A 19,915-nucleotide genomic window follows, 5' to 3' on the forward strand; every position below is an offset into this window, starting at 1 on the left:
ATGGGCCCAGTCTGGTTGATATCCACTCAAAGAATTGGGTGTCAAAGAACAAAAAGGGTTGTCGTGAATGGTCTTTTCATTTTTTAAATGTTACACATTGTTTGCTTACTATTACATCTTTTGAAGTAGTTTCTCAATCTACTGTAGGCAACTCACATCTCATTTGGTTTGTTTCAATGCAAAAACCTAGTATTTGATTGAATTAAATTGACAGAAGAATTTTATATATTTTTGATCGTTCTACCCAAAGGCCCTTTAACATTAGACTATTAAACCTTTGTAGTTGCACAAAACTAAATTTCAAATGACGTGTTCCCTTGTAGGTTCTGTATACTGACCTAATGCGCACTTCATGAATGTTTTCCGCAATTACTGTGAATTTGGTTTGCCTACCATAAAACAAGTCTTTAGCTAATTCCCATCCATGTTTTCTGTACCTTGCTGATTCTTACCTCCACCCAAATGGATTCCATTTCTTGATTTTTCAAGCCTATTCTTTCTCTCTCCTGCATTCATGCCATCCTTTATTATTAGATCTATCCACCCTTTTCCATTTTGCTATCTCTTCTAAAATCTAAACAGAGTTATACAGCATGGAAATAGGCCCTTCGGCCCACTGAGTCTGTGCTGACCATTTAGATTAATCCCATTATATCCTCCCTAGAGATTCTACCACTCACATACACATTGGGGATAATTTATAGTGGCCAATTAACCTACCGACCCATGTGTTTGGAATATGGAAGAAAACTAAAGAACGGAGAGGGAAACCCCTTCGATCAGAGTATGGATGTTCAAATCCCACGCAAATATCACTGAAGATCAGGATTGAATCTGGGTCACTGGAGCTGTGAAGTAGCAGCTCTCTGAGCTGCACCATTGTGTCTCATTTAATCTTAAACAATGACCTCCTGACACTGGGCACTTTATGTAATGGCTATTAGACTATACTCATATCTATTTGCACCTTTTGCTCATCTATTTTGTTACAAATATGCTGTGGTTTCATTTAAAAAGCTTATTCAACTGGCATTTTTACCATTTTTCTTTCTCTGCTCTGACTCCAATAAGCAGTATACTATTACATCTGTTCTGTTGCTGACAAACTCTGGTTATCATTACCCATTTCACTATCGTACACTATCATTTCTCTTTAACTTTCTGAAATTCCCAAGAGAAACCCCCCCTCCCCTCTTCCCGCCACCACACTCACCCAGATTCAAGCGAAACCTGTGCGTACACAATAGCCACCCTTTCCATTAATATTGGTCCCAGTTCCCCAAGAACTGAAACCAGTTTCTCCTGGACCAATCTTTGAGCTAAGCATTCAACTCTCTGACCTTATGCTAATTTGCAACTGGCTTAAGCAGTGATTGTGTGTTTATTAGCTTTGTGGTTCCTTTTTTCTAAATTTGGACTAGTTGCTCAAGTTCCTTCAGCAGGACCTTAGCCACATCTGTCATTGGATCCCCTACAGCTCACGACAAGGATCTGCCCACGCCACCACCCCCCCCCCCCCCCCCCCCCCAAAAGAGTTCCTCAGCCCAGGAGATGTTCTGGTACTGGACAGGCAACACAGCCTTCAGGATTGTATTAACTATACAGTTCTCTATCACCACCAGATGCTGTGTTTTTCTACATAAAAAGGTAACACTAATGATTGATCTGTACAAGAATGTAAAGGCTTGCATTGTTGTATATAGTTTGTCTCTTATTACGAATCAAGTTTATTTCGGAATTTAAAAAAAATCACCACCAGATTCCTTTTCACTCCCCGACTTGAAGGGGCCACTGCACCATGGTATGGTAGTTAATTTGCTCATCTTTCCTGTTCACTTAAGCTGCAAGAACCTTGTATCTGTTGGACAAGTGCAATGGCTGAGCCTCTTTGAAAGCCATCTTTTGCATCCCTATATCATTCACTCAGTCACAACCTTCTATCATTCTTGACTGCCCAGTTCTGCAGCACTTAATCCAAATAGTGTACCTGCCTCTTGGAAAAAGTACTCTGGCAACTTCCTCCCTCCCTACTGCATTACAGCATCCACATTTCAAACTCCAGCTCATCCACTCTGAACTGAAGTTACTTGAGTTGCAGATACTCCTTGCAGTGGTAGTCATATGAATTACAATGGTATCTGTCAGCTCCCAGATACTACAGCTGAAATACCTCACCTGCCCTACCATCTTAGTTCTTTAAATATCTAGCTGGCCTGTTGTCCCTATCTCACTGAAGGTCTTTACTCAACAAATACACACTCCATAGATATCACACTCTCTCTCTATATAAGAATATATTTGTGATTGAGGGCATACAACAAGGTTCACCAGATTGACTCCTGGGACTTTTATGGTTGCTATAGAGGGAGAGAAGGAGAGGGGGCTTGCCCCATGAGGAGGGATGGGGCCCACACTTGAGTACAGAAGAATGAGAGGTCATCTCATAAAAAATTTGGAGTGTTTCCATGAGACTTGAAAGGGAAGATGCAATGACGACTTTTCCCCTGGTTGGTGGTCTTGAACCAGGAGTCATGTAGTCTTGGAATAAGGGTCAACTTTTCAGAGATGGGAAGAAATGTCTTCACTAAAAAAAGGGTAGCTGATCCTTTGAATTCTTTACTCATGAGTGCTGTGGAGGCTTAGTTGCTGAGTACATTCAAGACAGAGATCGATAGGTTATTGGATATTAAGCAAGTTCAGGGATATTGGACTGTTACAACAAAGCACACTGAAATAATAGATTAGCCATGATCTTATTGAATGGTAGTGCAGTTACAAGAGGCCAGATGGCCTAATCTTGTTTTACCCATCTCCATTAAATGAGTGGTTACCCAGTATGTACACCACAAGACAAACGCAGTTGGTTATTTCCTATTGCGCATTTTGGCCTCATGTACCCCAGGATTAAGCCCCAAACATCAGGTTTTAGTAATGGGAATTTTAGTTTTATTTTCAATTGGAAAAATATTCCTTTCACAAACATCAAAATAATAAAAGAAATAATTGTTCACATTTCTGATATATGAAAGAACTTGAAATCAACATCAATACACACTTCATTCAAAGAATGTGGCATCACATGAAGTTTAAAAATCAGACTGTAGCAGAGTTGAAACATCAATAAATTTATGCCAACCTGAGAATATTTTCAATGTAAAATTATTTTTCTGCCAAAGTACAGTAAGTCTTCAAGTTATTTTTAGATTTGTCTAGTAAATCCATTCATAAATTTCTACCAGTAGACATCCTCAGCTACTTATAAATTCAAGTACATTATCGTTTCATTTGAACAGAAGGATATAACACGTGGCTCATTTATGAAGCAAGCTTCTTCCTGGGAAGAATCTCGAGATGCAGCTAAACTGGCTTTCAAGATATTCAAATATTCACAATTTTAAAAGGATATTCCTGTTTTTCCTTTACCTAGTTGCTAATGATTAAACCTTTTGACAATAACTATTCTGCACTTGTAGTGTCAGCTCATTTCCCTCATCATAATGTGATCTGAAGCTGGGAAAACGTACTCCTTAGTTTACTGTCTATTGTAACAGCGTGCCTTAAATTTCAGAAATATTACCTTGTTTTTATACAATACCCCCTCCCGACCCACCAAGACAGAATTCACCACCTTTGTGCACAATTCCATCTTTTCCCCAAACTGCATGCCATTTAATAAAGTCACAGGAACACAGGAAAAGAATTTAGCAACACAGGGTCAAAGTGTGCTGTTTGTTCATCATTCCATATTAGTGATGTACAGAGTATTAAGAAATCAAAGCAAGATATTCCTAACATCAGTTTCCAACAGAAGTACACTAAATTAACACGTGGTATACAAGTTAAATTCCAAACATTCTTACTGCCATTTGCATCTATCAGGTCCATTAAACATGTTCCAGGTCACCACAATAAATTGAAACTAGATTATCAATCTTGAGCTGTTTACTTGAAAAAAAAAGTTATGCCAGTTCCTTACCCGTAAATCACTGTCCGTGAAGACTTCATTGTCAGGCAAACAAGCGATCAGAATAATATTGCACTTAGGGCTTTGCAAATGCATAGTTTCTCCGGGTAGTGTCAGGTTTGAACAACTGCAAAATAGTCTAAGGCTGCTGATCCAATGCGATTGTTATGAATTACAAGCTGCCGTGCACTACTGTCTTATATAGAATCCAGTGATTGCCCTCAGGAGATTTCCAGTGTGAGACAGCAAATTCTTAAACAAAACCAGCAAGTTCCAACTAGGACAAAATGAACTTCGAATGGAAAGTAGTGACATCAGCACTCAGTCAAGATATCTATGCTAATCAGCTTGGCTTTGCACGGGAAGATGGAAAAAACAGCTGATGTTGCCCAGCAGCTGTGTTATCATTGGTTCTGCACATAGTTTCCATCAGCAGTAATTCCATTTAACACCCACAATATGTACTTGATTTGAATGCCTTGCCTGAGATGGAAAATTTTACACTGTGAAAAGAACTGTTAAATAGTAACAGGAATGACTCATTAAACTGTGTGTGAAGATATTAAGAGGGAATGATAGGGAATGTAACAAGGCACTCATTTCCCTTCCACTCGCACCACCATTTGAATTTAACTACCTCCACTAAAACCGAAAATAAGCTGCCACCAACATTGCATGTTCCATTTATAAATTTCACAGAATTTGTTGGCTGAAAATCACGCAAAGGCACTATTATATTACAGTTAGTGGATAGCAACCGGCTATCTGCCGTATAGGATGGGTGTCAGCAGATCTCAACTTTTCTGCCAACTCCAAATCACATTCCAGCCAAGGAATATTAAACGTTTTTTTGGTGCCTCCAAGTAATTCAATGCCTCTGGACAAGTTTAAGCCCGAAACAAGCAAAGAGCATGGGGGGGGGGGGGGAAGAGAATTACAATGGAATTAGGAGAGGTTATCGACAAAGACACAAAAGACTGCAGACGCTGGAATCTAGAGCAAAAAGAAACTAAACTGCTGGAGGACCTCAGAGGGTCAAGCGACATCTGTGGAGACAAAGAAATGATTGACGTTCCGGGCTGAAATACTGCATCAGGACTAAAAATGTGGAGGGAAAGATGGCCAGTACAAAGAGGTGAGAGGGAAGGGTGAAGCAGGGGCTGGCAGGTGATAGGTGGAACCAGGCGAGGATGGAGGATGACGGGCAGATGGAGCCAGGTGGGGGATGGGGGTGTTTAGAGACTGAGGCTGGTGAGTGATGGGTGGAAACAGATAAGATGGAGCCAGGGGGTGGGAAGGGGAAGGGGGAAGATAGAACAGAGGCTGGAAGGTGGTAAGTAGAACCAGAAAAAAGGGAGGGATAATGAGCAGATGGAACCAGATGGGGGAGGGGAAAGGAAGGGTAGGACAAGGGAGAAGAAACCCAGGTGGATGGGTGTGTGAGTGATGGGTAGGTGGGGGAGGCTAACAAATCTAGTCGGGGGGGGGGGGGGAATGGAAAAATGTGAACAAAAAGGAGAACCTAGGCGCACCAGTGGGAGTGGAAAAGGAACACTGGGCGTGTGGGTTACCTGAAAGTGGAAAATTCAATGTTCAAACCATTGGGTTGTAGGCTACTCAAGTGGAATTCGAGGTGTTGTTCCAGTTTGGCCTCACCGTGGCAGCGAAGGAGGCAGAGGACAGACAAGTTGGTGTGAGAATGGGAAGGGGAGAAAATGGCACACAAGTAGAAGTTATCCATAACAAGTTTTATGATGAAAGACCGGGGGGGGGGTAGGAGGAAAGAGAACATAGAACACTGCAGCACAGTACAGGCCCTTCGGCCCACAATGTTGTGCCGACATTTTATCCTACTCTAAGATCTATCTAACCCTTCCCTCTCACATAGCCCTCCATTTCTCTATCATTCATTTATCTAAGAGTCTCTTAAATGTCCCTAAAGTATCTGCCTCCACCACCTTTGCCGGCAGTGCGTTCCATGCACCCACCACTCTCTGTGTAAAAAAAAACTTAACTCTGACACCCCCCCCCCCCATACCTTCCTCTAATCACCTTAAAATTATGCCCCCTCGTATTAGCCATTTTCACCCTGGGAAAAAGTCTCTGGTTGTCCACTCGAGCTATGGCTCTTATCATCTTGTACACCTCTATCAGGTCACCTCTCATCCTCCTTCGCTCCAAAGAGAAAAGCCCTAGCTTACTCAATGCATCTCATACGACATGCTCTCCAATCCAGGCAGCATCCTGGTAAAACTCCTCTGCACCCTCTCTAAAGCTTCTACATCCTTCCAATAACGAGGCAACCGGAACTGAAAACAATACTCCAAGTGTGGTCTAACAAGAGTTCTATAGAGCTGCAACATTATCTCACGGCTCTTGAACTCAATACCCTGACTAATGAAGGCCAACACACCATACAATTTCTTAACAACCCTATCAACCTGCATGGCAACCTTGAGGGATCGATGGACATGGACCCCAAGATCCCTCTCTCTGTTCCTCCACACTGCTAAGAGTCCTGCCATTAACATTGTATTCTGCCTTCAAATTCAATATTGCAAGGTGTATCACTTCACACTTTTCCGGGTTGAACTCCATCTGCCACTTCTCAGCCCAGCTCTGCATTCTATCAATGTCCTGTTGTAATCTGCAGCAACCTTTGACACTATCCACAACACCACCAACCTTCGTGTCATCAGCAAAATTACTAACCCACCCTTCCACATCCTCATCCAAGTCATTTAGAAAAATCACAAAGAGCAGGAGTCCCAGAACAGATCCCTGAGGAACACCACTGGTCACCGACTTCCAGGCAGAATACGCTCCATCTACAAGCACCCTCTGTCTCTGTGGGCGAGCCAATTCTGAATCCACACAGCCAAATTTCCCTGGATCCCATGCCTCCTGACTTTCTGAGTAAGCCTTCCATGAGGAACCTTATAAAATGTCTTAGTAAAATTCATGTGCACCACATCCACTGCTTGACCTTCATCAATGTGCTTTGTCACATCCTCAAAGAATTCAATCAGGCTTGCGAGGCATGACCTGCCCCTCACAAAGCCATGTTATCTCTAATCAGCATATGCTTTTCCAAATGCCCATAAATCCTGTCTCGAAGGATCTTCTCCAGTAATTTGCCCACCACTGAAGAAAGAGTCACTTGCCTGTAATTCCCAGGGTTATCCCTACACCCTTTTCTGAACAAAGGAACAACATTTGCCACGCTCCAATCATCTGGCACTACTTCTGTGGCCAGTGAGGATGCAAAGATCATCACCAAGGGCTCAGAAATCTCTTCTCTTGCTTTCCGTAGTATCCTAGGATATATCCTGTTCGGCCCGAGACTTATCTATCCCAACGTTTATCAAAAGTTCCAGCACATCCTCTTTCCCAATTTACACTCCCAAGTTCCTGCCTAATAGCATAATTCCCCCTCTCCCAATTAAATACTTTCCCATATTGTCTGCTCCTATCCCTCTCCAAGGCTATGGTAAAGGTCAAAGAGTTATGGTCACTGATTCCAAAATGCTCTCCCACCAAGAGGTCTGAAACCTCATCAGGCTTATTGCCCAGTACCAGGTCCAGTGTGGCCTCTCCTCTAGTCAGCCTGTCCACATACTGTACCAGGAATCCCACCTGGACACACCTAACAAACTCAGCCCCATCTATCCCCTTTACACTAAGGAGATGCCAATCTATATTAGGGAAGTTGAAATCACCCATGACAACAACCCTGTTATTTTTGCACCTCTCCAAAATCTGCCTCCCGATCTGCACCTCAGCGCCTCTGCAGCTATTGGGAGGTCTGTAGAATACTCCCAACAGAGTGATTGCCCCCTTCCTGTTTCTGACTTCCACCCACACTGACTCAGTGGATGATCCCTTCAGGATGTCCTCCCTTTCTACAGCTGTGACACTGTCCCTGATCAGCAATGCCACTCCCCCACCTCTTTTACCTCTGTCCCTGTCCCTTTTGAAACATCTGAACCCTGGAATATCCAGCAGCCATTCCTGACCTTATGACAGTTAAGTCTCTGTAATGGCCACTACGTCGTAGTTCCATGTACTTACCCATGCTCTAAGTTCCATCAGCCTTGTTCCTGATACTTCTCGCATTAAAATAGACACACCTCAGCCCATCTAACTGACTGCAGTTTTGCCCTTTCAACTGCCTATCCTTCCTCACAGTCTTTCTACACACTGCATCTACTTGTACACTAAATGCACCAACCTATCACTCTGGTTCCCATCCCCCTGCCAAACCAATTTAAACCCTCCCCAACAGCTCTAGCAAACCTGTCCGCAAGAATATTGGTCCCCCTCCAGTTCAGCTGTAACCAGTCCCTTTTGTACAGGTCATAGCTTCCCCAGAAGAGATCCCAATGATCCACAAACCTGAAACCCTGCCTCTTGCACCAACTCATCAGCCATACATTCATCTGCCAAATCAACCTATTCTTACCCTCACTGGTGCGTGGCACAGGCAGCAATCCAGAGATTACTACCCTTGAGGTCCTGCTTTTCAGCTTCCTACCTAGCTCCCTCTATTCCCTCTTCAGGACTTCATCTCTTTTCCTACCTATGGCATTGGAACCAATATGTACCACGACCTTGGCTGTTCACCTTCCCCCTTCAGAACATGGTGGACCCAATCCAAGACATCCCAGACCGTAGCACCCAGGAGGCAACATACCATTGGGTCTCTTTCACATCCACAGAATCTCCCGTCTGCCCCTCTTACTATTGAATCCCCAGTCACTATCCTCTTCTCCCCCCTTCCCTTCTGTGCCACAGAGCCAGGCTCAGTCCCAGACAGTAGTGGTGCCAGTTCAAAAGAGGTGGTAAAGGATGGTGAAAGGATGGCTATAAAAAGGAGAATGAATTAAAACTTAGACTACAAGCAGAGGACAGAAAAAAAATGACACACAAGGGTGCAATGGGTGAATTCAACAATCAAAGTTGTCTGGAAAGTTGCAATGTGCCTTCCAGAAGATAAGGAGTCATTCTTGCTTGCTGTTGTTGTTGGATAGGTGGAGGCGGCCAAAGTCAAGTCAGAGTGGAAATGGGAGTGGGATGGAGAACTGAAGATACAGGCAGTTGGAAGAAGGGTCAACCCTTGTGGGCTGGGCAGGAGTGTTTTGCAAAATGATTATCTGATCTGTGGTCTGAGAAGATAACAAAGCAAGAACCCCCTGGGGTTGTGAATTCCAGAGATTCACCATGCTCTGCGAGTAGTTCCTCTGGACCACATTAATGGAAATGTCACAATATCCTGACCTAAAATGTCAACAATTCCTCCCCCCCACCGACAGATGCTGCTCGACCGGCTGAGTTCCTCCAGCAGGTTGTTTGTTACTCCAGATTCCAGCATCTGCAGACTCATCCATCACCATCTACACTACCTTGTCCCCTAAAGGATCTTGTATATGTTTTAATAAGATCACTCCTCATTTTTATAACCTTTAAGGCATGCACTTCTAACTTATTTAGCTGCCCGTGACAGGATAAACCTCTCACTCCAGTGAAACTTTTGGATTACTTCCAGTATGCCTTGTTCTTTCCCAACCACTTGCTGCACATATCTGCTAATTTTTTGCAATTCGTGCACAAGAACACCGAGATCCCTCTGTACTTCACTCACCTGCAATCATTCTCCATTTAGCTAGTAGTCTGCTAGGTTCCTCTTACCAAAAGGGAAATACTGTAGGTTGTTGAAAATCAGTAAAGAAACCCAAAAAGATTGTGATCAGGAAGAATAAATATCCTCTCTTCCAAATAACATAAGCACCAAATTAAATCTGTTGGGCTCAGTAGAAATTAAAGCACAGAAAGAGGGTGTGTAATTGCAGCAGTTTAGAAATTCCCAAGTTAACTATCCAGGATAAAATGCCTGGGGTAGGAAAATAAGTGGACACACATTGTACAAGCATGAATAGGAGGACCTGCCACTTTAATGAAGAGGTCATTAATATGACTGCTGGCAAGAACTGAAGGAATTAAGTTCAGCAATTACACTGGTGTGCAGGACATACTGGTGGGGAGAATTAACAACATTTGGAAATTTTATGTCACTTTTCACAAACGAAGAAGGAAATACAGATGCATGAGGAACAAAGCCTAACAAAATACGCAAGACCTTGTCAGTAAATCAGGCTCCTTATTTGACTCACTTCAAAAAAAAAATTTGTCTTCCTTCAGCTTCCCAAATATTACCACCAGGAAGCTCGACTCACATACAGCTCCAATAACAGACAGAGCCACTTCAGGCAACATCAAAGGCTGCTCCAAAGAATTCACTGACTTTTGTGCCAGAGCCTGCTTTGAACATTATTGGAAACTAGTATCCAGTAATGCTTTCCCATAAAATCTTAAAATCTCTAATCACTGACACATCACTGTTTGTGGGAAAACTGGCTGCTCTATTCCTAGCATTACAATATTACACATCCTTAGTACTTCTTGACTGTTGAGCATTTTGGGATGCCCTTGTTGGTAGTTATGCATTGCAGGACATCATGAACAAGACAAACGTTTTTACTGCATAAAAACTTGCAGCAGAACTCACCACAAGCCAAACATCATCAATTTTAAAGCAACAAAGATGCTGGAGGAACTCAGTGGGTCAGGCAGCATCAGTGCCAGATAAAAGGGTCTTGATCCAAAACGTCTTCTGTCCATTTCCATCCATAGATGCTGCCCGACCTGCTGAGTTCCTCCAGCAATATTTGCTGCTCTAGAGTCCAGCATCTGCAGTCTCTAGTGTCTCCATGATTAAATTTTATTTGTGAAATACTGGGAATAGAACTTCCAACACAGCTTGCAATACAAAAGCTGCACAACTAACCTTACAGCAAACGTGGAAAATCAGCACAATGACTATACTTACATTAAATCTTTACAGTAATTTGTCTGACTAAAGTACAGTTGATAATTTAATATTTTGCCAGATGGCATCTCTTATCTTTTTAATTAAAAACCCTTGAATTGAAGTTTCCTTAATTTCAGACAACAAACATCATAATGCTAATCATAATGAAACTGTTGTAGCTGAGGATTAATTAAATGAGGTATTGAAGCAAACTCCTCACAGAAGAGGAGAAGGCTCTTAAGAGAGCTTCAATACAGTATGCATAGGTCATGTATATGGAAATAAGCTCCTTTAGCACAAGTTGGCAAATGGTATGCAACAGAATGACTGTGAACCACAGTGATGCTGAGAGTTGGTGTTTTGGTTTTGCTGACATTCAAGGAAGTTTACTTCACTCCAGCATTGCTTAACCAGATGCAGACATTGTTATACCCAAGTGGAACAGCACTTTTTCTTAGTAGTAACCTCATGGCATATATAATTCAAAGGGGACGTTAAGGAAAACTTGCTGTAACTGAAGGCATTGGGTGTGTGGGTTATGAGGAAATTCTGGAGTGTGATGAGACACAAATTAGCCACCCTCAGCTCATTCCATTTGAGCCTACGTGTTCAGATTCCATCTTGTATTCAAGAACACAAGAAAATAGCATGATTAGGCCACTTGGCCAATCAAGCCTGCCCTCCCATTCATGATCATGGCAGATCTGCGCTGGTCTCAACTCATCTTCAGTGCCAGTACCCAAGAACCCTCAATCTTTCGAAAGTTCAGTCCCCTATATTTTTCCATTTTAGTCACACGTTGGCGCTTTAAGGCTAAAATTGCTTTACCAGATCTGCCATATTGCAAAATACAGAGTTCATATTCATTTTAAGAAAATCAAAATTGATCAAAGTTTGTAAGAAAATGAAAGGAATATATCATGGTTCTGCAGAGAGATTTTCAACACAACTTAAAACCAGGCTGTCTAGTTACAAAATGGCCTTCTGGACTCAGAATTTAACAGTTTCGGATAATCAGCCTTTTTGTATCTCACATTTGCAGAATTCACAGGCTATTTTAACCCTCTTTTGGAAACTTCAGATTTCAGTCATCTGCTCCTATTCACACTTCCCTCTTGGTACTTTCGCGAACCTTTAACACCCTCATTTAGCAGTCACCCCCACCTCATTTAATCCCCCCCACCCCACCCCCCCATGGACCTTCCTTCATTACTTCTGCCAGTTCCCCCCACCCCCCACATTAACATCTCTCTCCAACTCAGATGTTGCTTTATTTCTTAATTTTTCCACAGTTCTAACAAAAGGCTGTTGACTTCTAAGGTTGCTGCCATTTCTCCCTGCACAGACCATTTCCAGCATTACTTTTAAATTTTATTTTAGATTTTCAACAAAATACAAACATGAACTCTCATCTTTCCAGCCTAACCCAAGGTGTCAAAAATTTGAACTAAAATGGGTTTCAAGCTGCGGATTTTTTTTGTAGACTTAGTTAACTTATAACAGACCGCTGGCACACATGCAAGCACCTCGTGCCAGGGTGGGGCAGTAATGTGAGGGTTAGTATGGCTGCTTCACAACTTTAGGTGCCTTCGCTGTGGACTCTGCATATTCTCCCTCTGAATGAATGGGTTTCTAATTTGCAGTTCCCCAGTTTTCTCCCATATCCCAAAGGCATAATGATTAGTAGGTTAACTGGGGACTGTAAATCGCCTCTACTGTAGGTAGGGGACAGGAGAATCAGGAGATTAATCAGCAAAGCACAAACTGCTGGAAGAATTCAACGGGTCCAGCAGCAGCTGTGGTGGCAAAAGGGATGGTCGACATTTCTGATCGAGATCCTGCATCAGGACTGAGAGCATAGAGGGAAGATGGCCAATACATAAAAGTGAGAGGGAGGGATGAGACAGATGCTGGTAAGTGAGAGAAGGAATCAGGATAAGGGGGCGGAGGGAAATAGGCAGATGGCACCAGATGGAGGAGAGGACAGTGAGGATAAAGACAGAGGCTGGTAGGTAATGGGTGTAACCAGATAAGGGAGGGATGACGGGCAGACGGAACTAGGTGGGAGAGGGGGTCAGAAAAGGCGAACCAAGGGTGAAGAAACCCAGGCGGATAGTTATATGGGTGATGGGCAGATGGAACATGGTGGGGGAGAGTAATGAGTTTGGGGAAAGGTGGGGACGGAAAAGGTGAACGAAGGGGGAGAAAATCTGGGTGGACTGGTGGGAGAGGGAAAGGAACACAGGGGGAGTGGGTTAGAAAATTCAATGTTCAAACCATTGGGGTATAGGCTACCCAAGCGAAATAGAACATTACAGCACAGTACAGGCCCTTCAGCCCACGACGTTGCGTCAACATTTTATCCTGCTGTCTAACCTCTCCCTCCCACATTGCCCTCTATTTTTCTGTCATTCATGTGCCCAAGAGTCTCTGAAATGTTCCTGAAGTACCTGCTTCCACCACCTCTGCCAGCAGTGCGTTCCACACACCCACCACTCTCTGTGTTTTTTTAAAAAAAACTTACCTTCGACATCCCCCCCATACCTTCCTCCAATCATCTTAAAATTATGCCCCTCGTGTAAGCCATTTTCGTCCTGGGAAAAAGTCCGACTGTCCACTCGATCCATGCCTCTTATCATCTTGGACACCTCTCATTCTCCTTTGCTTCAAAGAGAAAAGCCCTAGCTCACTCAGCCTATCCTCATAAGACATGCTCTCCAATCCAGGCAGCATCCTGGTAAATCTCCTCTGTACCTTCTCTAAAACTTCCACATCCTTCCTATAATGAGGCGATCTGAACTGAACACAATACTCCAAGTGTGGTCTGACCAGAGTTCTATAGAGCTCCGACATTACCCCGCGGCTCTTGAACGCAATACCCCGACTAATGAAAGCCAACACACCATACGCCTTCTTAACAACTCTATCATACTAACTTGAGGGATCTATGGACGTACACCCTAAGATCCCTCTGTTCCTCCACACTGCTAAGAGTCCTGCCATTAACCTGGTATTCTGCCTTGAAATTCAATCTAGCAAAGTGCATCACTTCACACTTTTCCGGGTTGAACTCCATCTGCCACTTCTCAGCCCAGCTCTGCATTCTATCAATGTCCTGTTGTAATCTGCAGCAACCTTTGACACTATCCACAACACCACCAACCTTTGTGTCATCAGCAAACTTACTAACCCACCCTTCCACATCCTCATCCAAGTCATTTAGAAAAATCACAAAGAGCAGGGGTCCCAGAACAGATTCCTGCAGAACCCCAGGCAGAATATGCTCCATCTACAACCACCCTCTGTCTTCTATGAGCGAGCGAATTCTGAATCCACACAGCCAAGTTTCCCTGGATCCCATGCCTCCTGACTTTGAATGAGCCTTCCATGAGGAACCTTATCAAGCACCTCACTAAAATCCATGTACACCACATTCACTGCTCTACCTTCAACATGCTTTGTCACGTCCTCAAAGAATTCAATCAGACTCGTGAGGCACGACCTGGCCCTCACAAAGCTATGCTGACTGTCCCTAATCAGCCGATGCTTCTCCAAATGCCCATAAATCTCCAAATGTTCCAACAATCTTCTCCAGTAATTTGCCCACCACTGAAGAAAGACTCACTTGTCTGTAATTCCCAGAGTTATCCCTACTCCCTTTCTCGAACAAAGGAACAATATTTGCCACCTTCCAATCATCTGGCACTACTTCTGTGGCCAGTGAGGACACAAAGATCATCGCCAAAGGTGCAGCAATCTCTTCCCTCGCTTCCTGTAATAATGATGGATATATCCTGTCCAGCCCTGGTGACTTATCTATCCTAATATTTTTCAAACGTTTCAGCACATCCTCGTTCCTCACGTCGACATGCCTTAGCGTATCGGCCTGTTGTACGCCATCCTCACCAACGTCAAGGTCTCTCTCACTGGTGAATACTGAAGCAAAGTATTCATGAAGGACCTCCCCTACTTCTTCCGACTCCAGGGACTCTGATGAGTCCTACCCTCACTCTAGTCATCCTCCTATTCTTCACGTACGTGTAGAACGCTTTGGGTTTTACCTTAATCCTACTCGCCAAGGCCTTCTCATGTCCCCTTCTGGATCTCCTAAGTCTATTCTTAAGCTCCCTCCTGGCTACCTTGTAACTCAAGAGCCCTATCTGATCCATGCTTTCTAAACCTTAGGTAAGCTTCTTTCTTCCTCTTGACAAGATATTCTATGTCTCTTGTCAACCATGGTTCCTTCACTCTACCATCCTTATCCTGCCTCAATGGGACAAACCTATCCAGAACCCCATGCAAGTACTCCCTAAACAACCTCCACATTTCCGTTGTGCACTTCTCCAAGAACATCTGTTCCCAATTTACGCTCCCAAGTTCCTGCCTAAGAGCATCATAATTCCCCCTCCCCCTAGGAAATACAAGGTGTTGCTCTTCTAGTTTGTGTTTGACCTCACTGTGGCAATAGAGAAGTCCAAGGATGGATAGGGTGGTGTGGGAATGGGAAGTAGAGTTGAAATAACACGCAACCAGAAGTTTAAATTGGCTGTTGTGGACAGAGCACAAGTGCTCTTCAAAACAGTCACCTATTCTATGCTTAGTTTTGCTGATGTAAGGAGGCCACATTGTGAGCACTGAATGCAATTGACCGGGTTGGAGGAGGTGCATGTGAACCACTGCCTCACCTGAAAGGGCTGTTTAGGTCCATGAGGGAGGGGATGAAGCTGAAGGGACAAGTGTTGTACCTCCTATGGTTGCAAGGGAAAGGATCAGAGATGGGGAGCAGTGGATGGGAAGGTTGAATGGACGAGGGAGTCATGGAGAGAGACATCCCTGCAGAAAGCAGAGAGGTGGGGGGGTCGTGAAAAAGAGGAAGCTGTGACTGATGGTGGGATGTTAATGGGCATGTGTGCGAGAAAATGTCACCGGCGAATGAGTGGGGGAATCAGTTAGCATAATTTCAAATGGGCCAAATGGCCTTCTCTTGCATCAAAACTTGTAGACAACTAAATACAGTCAAAACTAGTTTTTGTAACAGTCTGTGTACAGTACAATTAGTAATGAATCATTCAAACTGGGTGGTTGCAAGTGAAGAATAGAGAGTACATTTCATATAATTGTTAATTTCATGACAAATTTAGCTAGTTTCATTATCTGTTTTTTTAAAAAAATCCATCACTTGCTGAGCGAAGGAAAATGAGTCACATTTTAAGTTTCTTTGTTTTTCCAAAGATTTATTTACTAATCAAAGCTGTACTGAGTTGAAGTCATAAAAAAAATAAGGAGTCATTCAATTAAAGAATTGCATAACCTTCATTTCCGCATTTACAAAGGTCACATCTAACACTTAACACTGGATGTCTGGTAGTATAATCATTGCAGCTGTTATGTGTGAAACCGAGATATATCTGGATGTTAGCTGCAAAGCACAAGATTAGTAGCCAGCTATAATGCAGATGTCACATTGCTACTAAGCCTGCACAGCAGAACAACTAATACCAGTATTCAGCATTGAGACTTCCTCCAGAGATACTGCAGAATCACCATTTAACTGCATATCAAGGGGTTTCTGGCCAGTCTTTCAAACAGTCTGCAATAGAGATTGACAGTGATACTTGTGTTGAAGTTGGCAAGGCATTGTGCTAAATATGCATAGCGTGAGTTTTGCATTATCCGGATTTGAGAGTCAACAGCATGTCTGTATTTTGGTATGTGCATTGAAAAGGTAGCATCTGACACTGAAGTTACAACAGCTCTGCACATGCATTAAAACAGCATTCCCAGCAGAGCAAATAAATGCAGAGAACCAAAGAAATGCTACCTCAAAGGGCAATGATTCAACCCAAATCAGAGGAACGGTGTTCCCATATGCCTCAGTGTTTTTCATTTAAAAAAAAACTCATTTCCTCAGAACAGTAACATTATACATTAAAACAAGACTTTGATAGAAAAAAAAATGGAATGTTCAGCAGGACCCACTGCCTGCCAATGTTGCCTTGACCTCCTTCCACTCTTCAGCATACAGCTGTCTGGTGTAACTGCGGAGCACCATAACTCAACACTTAGATGTTGAGATCAGGTAATTGGACTTCCAGACTATATCAATTTGATGACTCCTTTTGACACCTACAGATTCAGCTCTGAGTTGTTATGTGTTCCATGGTCTGTTCCTGATCACCACAGTCACCTTTTGGAAAAGATCTCAATTTCCATTTGTAAATTAATTCCACATCTGGTGTGCCTGTAGGGGACCTCCTGCAGGTTCCATTCAGCTTCACCAGGGTTGAAATTGCTTCACCAGAGTGAAACTGGAAGGATTTTGCAACTTCAGACTCTGGCAGGGGACACTGGTGAGACCACATGATCAGAATCAGGTTTATTATCACTGATTTATATGTCATGAAATGTGTTGTTTTGTGGCAGCAGTACAGTGCAAAGACATAAAATTACTATAAATTATAAAATAAATAAATACTGCAAATAAAAAGCAATAACGAAGTAGTGTTCATGGACTGTTCAGAAATCTGATGGTGGAGGGGAAGAAGCTGTTCCTAAATCATTGAGTGTGGGTCTTCAGGCTCCTGTACCTCCTCCCTGAGTGCAGAAGGGTCAGTCATGACATCTACAGCACTGAGGCAGATATATCCCAACTTGTGCTTGCTAGTTTATGGATCAGGGCACACCTGATCTTTGTCTTGTTGGTTTCCCCTCTCCCCTCTGGCAGAAGATACAAAAGCCTGAAAGCAAGTAGCACCAGGTTCAAGGACAACTTCTATCCTGCTGTTTTAAGACTACTGAACGGTTCCCTAGTATGACGAGATGGACTCTTGACCTCACAATCTTTTTCTTTTTCAATCTTATTATTAAGTTTCAAATTAATATACATAACATTAGTGATTATACACGTGGTGCGAAGAGATCGGGATAACAATAATAACGGTTGACATATACACTCACAGGGAGTAAAATATATAATCTGAACCTCCCAATCTCTTACTAAGTGAACATGATACAAAAGAATTTGAAAAGAAATTTAATTATATGAAAAGAGAACCCCCAAATTAGAAAAAATAATAATGAACAAAAGTAAACCAAAAACTTCAAAAAAAAAGCTGGACTGATATTTCTTCAGTTGAAAAAAATATTATTATGTCGTTAGCTCTGCTCCTCTATATTCAAAGGTTATTGAAAGGGATTCGAAAAAGGTCTGGTTATACCATATGGAAATACTGAATAAATGGACTCCAGACTTCCTCAAATTTAAGCGAAGGATCAACAGTACCACTCCTAATTTTTTCTAAGTTTAAACATGTTATAGTTTGAGAAAGCCATTGAAATGAGTAGGAGGTATAGGATCCTTCCATTTAAATAAAATAGATCTCTTGGCCATTAATGTAACAAAAGCAATCACACGACAAGCAGAAACAGATAAGTGGCCAAAATCCATCATTGGTAACCCAAAAATTGCAGTAGTAGGATGAGGTTGTAAATCAATAATCCATACAGTTGAAATAATATTAAAAATATCTTTCCAATATTTTTCCAAATCTCACAATCTACTTCGTTATGACCTTGTACCTTATTGTCTACCTGCACTGCACTTTCTCTGTAGCTGTGACAATTTACTCTGCATTCTGTATTGTTTTACCCAATACACTGTGTAATGAATTGATCTGTACGATCGATATGCAAGACAAGTTTTTCTCTGTGCCTCGGTACAAGTGACAATAATAAACCAATTCCAATTGATGTAGTTGGATTCCAAATTGCGTTATACTTACCTAGTTTTGATCTAGAAGGCCCAAAATGCTGGATGAGAGTATCCCAGGGTAGGGGATCCCAAGGAGCATCTCTAACCTGGCACAGGGTTAGTGAGCAGATTGGTCAGGCAAATGCTGGGGAACTTCAGTGAGTTTGTGTGCATTGTTGGACTGGGTATAGTGTCCAGCCACAGTAGGTACTAACAGGTTCACCTGCTAGAATCTGTCAGCAAGTTTGGGATTTCTATACCTGACTGACATGAACCAAGTCCTAGACTTGGAGTATACTGCCAGCAAACTGGCCCACCAAGTCCATGTAAAACACCAAACACCCATTTACACCAATCCTCTGCTAATCCCATTTTATTCTTCCCATAGTCCCAGCAACACCCCCCTAGATTCTACCATTCACCAAGTTGCTTGGGGGCATTTTACAATGTACAATTAATCCACCAACCTGCATGTCTTTGGGATGCGGAATGAAGCCAGTCCATTCCAGACCAACAGTGCCAAAGGTCAGGATTGAACCTGGATCACTGGAGCTGTGAGGCAGCAGCTCCATTGCTGTGCCACTACTTTGGCAGCAATAATAAAAAGGCAGCAGTAATATTCTGGCCAAATTTTTTTGTAACCTCCCCTAAATTTGTGGATTGTAGGCCTGGAATCCAGGCACAGCTGATTCCAAAATGGCTCTCTTTGTGGAGTCTGGACTCAGAGTGCAAGTAGACCCCAAACAACACTGGAGTCGATCGTGCTCGATCCAGCCTGTTCCCTATGCTCACCCGATGTGGCATTTTGCCTCCCAGTGAGGGTCTGATTCTGTGATCACCTTACAAGATGAAGCAGGCTGCAAGTGGTGTCTAGGCCTCGGGTGGTGGATCCCAAGGCCTTGCCCCTGGACTGCCCTGATGGCCCCTAAGAAATGTCTATGATTTGAGACATTTAAAGCTCAAAAACAGAGTTTGATAATTAGGAATAAAAATTATAAAACATTTGAAACACATTTGATTTAAATTAAGATATTCAGGTTAAGTAAAACAGCCAAAATTCACTTTCCTGCACTTATTCAACAGTAACACACAGAAAATGCTGGAGGAACTCAGCAGGTCCAGCAGCACCTATGGAGAGAAATAAACAGTCAATGTTTCGGGCTGAGACCCTTCATCAGGACTGGTGAAGAGTCTTGACCCGAAACGTTGATTATTTACTTCCCTCCATAGATGCTGCCTGACCTGGTGAGCTCTTCCAGCATTTTGCATGTGTTGCTCCAGATTCCAGCATGTGCAGACTCTCGTGTCTCTGTTGTTCATGCACTTACGTATT

At 42.8% G+C, this 19,915-nt stretch overlaps 1 protein-coding gene across 2 annotated transcripts in view; it reads right to left on the reverse strand.

Moving 5' to 3' along the window:
- Positions 1-19,915, reverse strand: part of LOC127569894 (calcipressin-1-like) — an 84,431-nt gene that overhangs the window by 11,156 nt on the left and 53,360 nt on the right. The window contains exon 1 of one of the 2 annotated variants that reach the window (XM_052014911.1): positions 3,977-4,309. The exons of the other annotated variant lie outside the window; for it this stretch is intronic. Within the exon in view, the coding sequence (XP_051870871.1) occupies positions 3,977-4,060 (84 nt within the window). The 5' untranslated portion in view covers positions 4,061-4,309. Of the gene's footprint in view, positions 1-3,976; positions 4,310-19,915 lie in introns of those variants that run through there. 2 annotated transcript variants of the gene reach the window in all.

Source organism: Pristis pectinata, chromosome 4 (assembly GCF_009764475.1).
Source record: "Pristis pectinata isolate sPriPec2 chromosome 4, sPriPec2.1.pri, whole genome shotgun sequence".
NCBI classification, from domain to species: Eukaryota; Metazoa; Chordata; class Chondrichthyes; order Rhinopristiformes; family Pristidae; genus Pristis; species Pristis pectinata.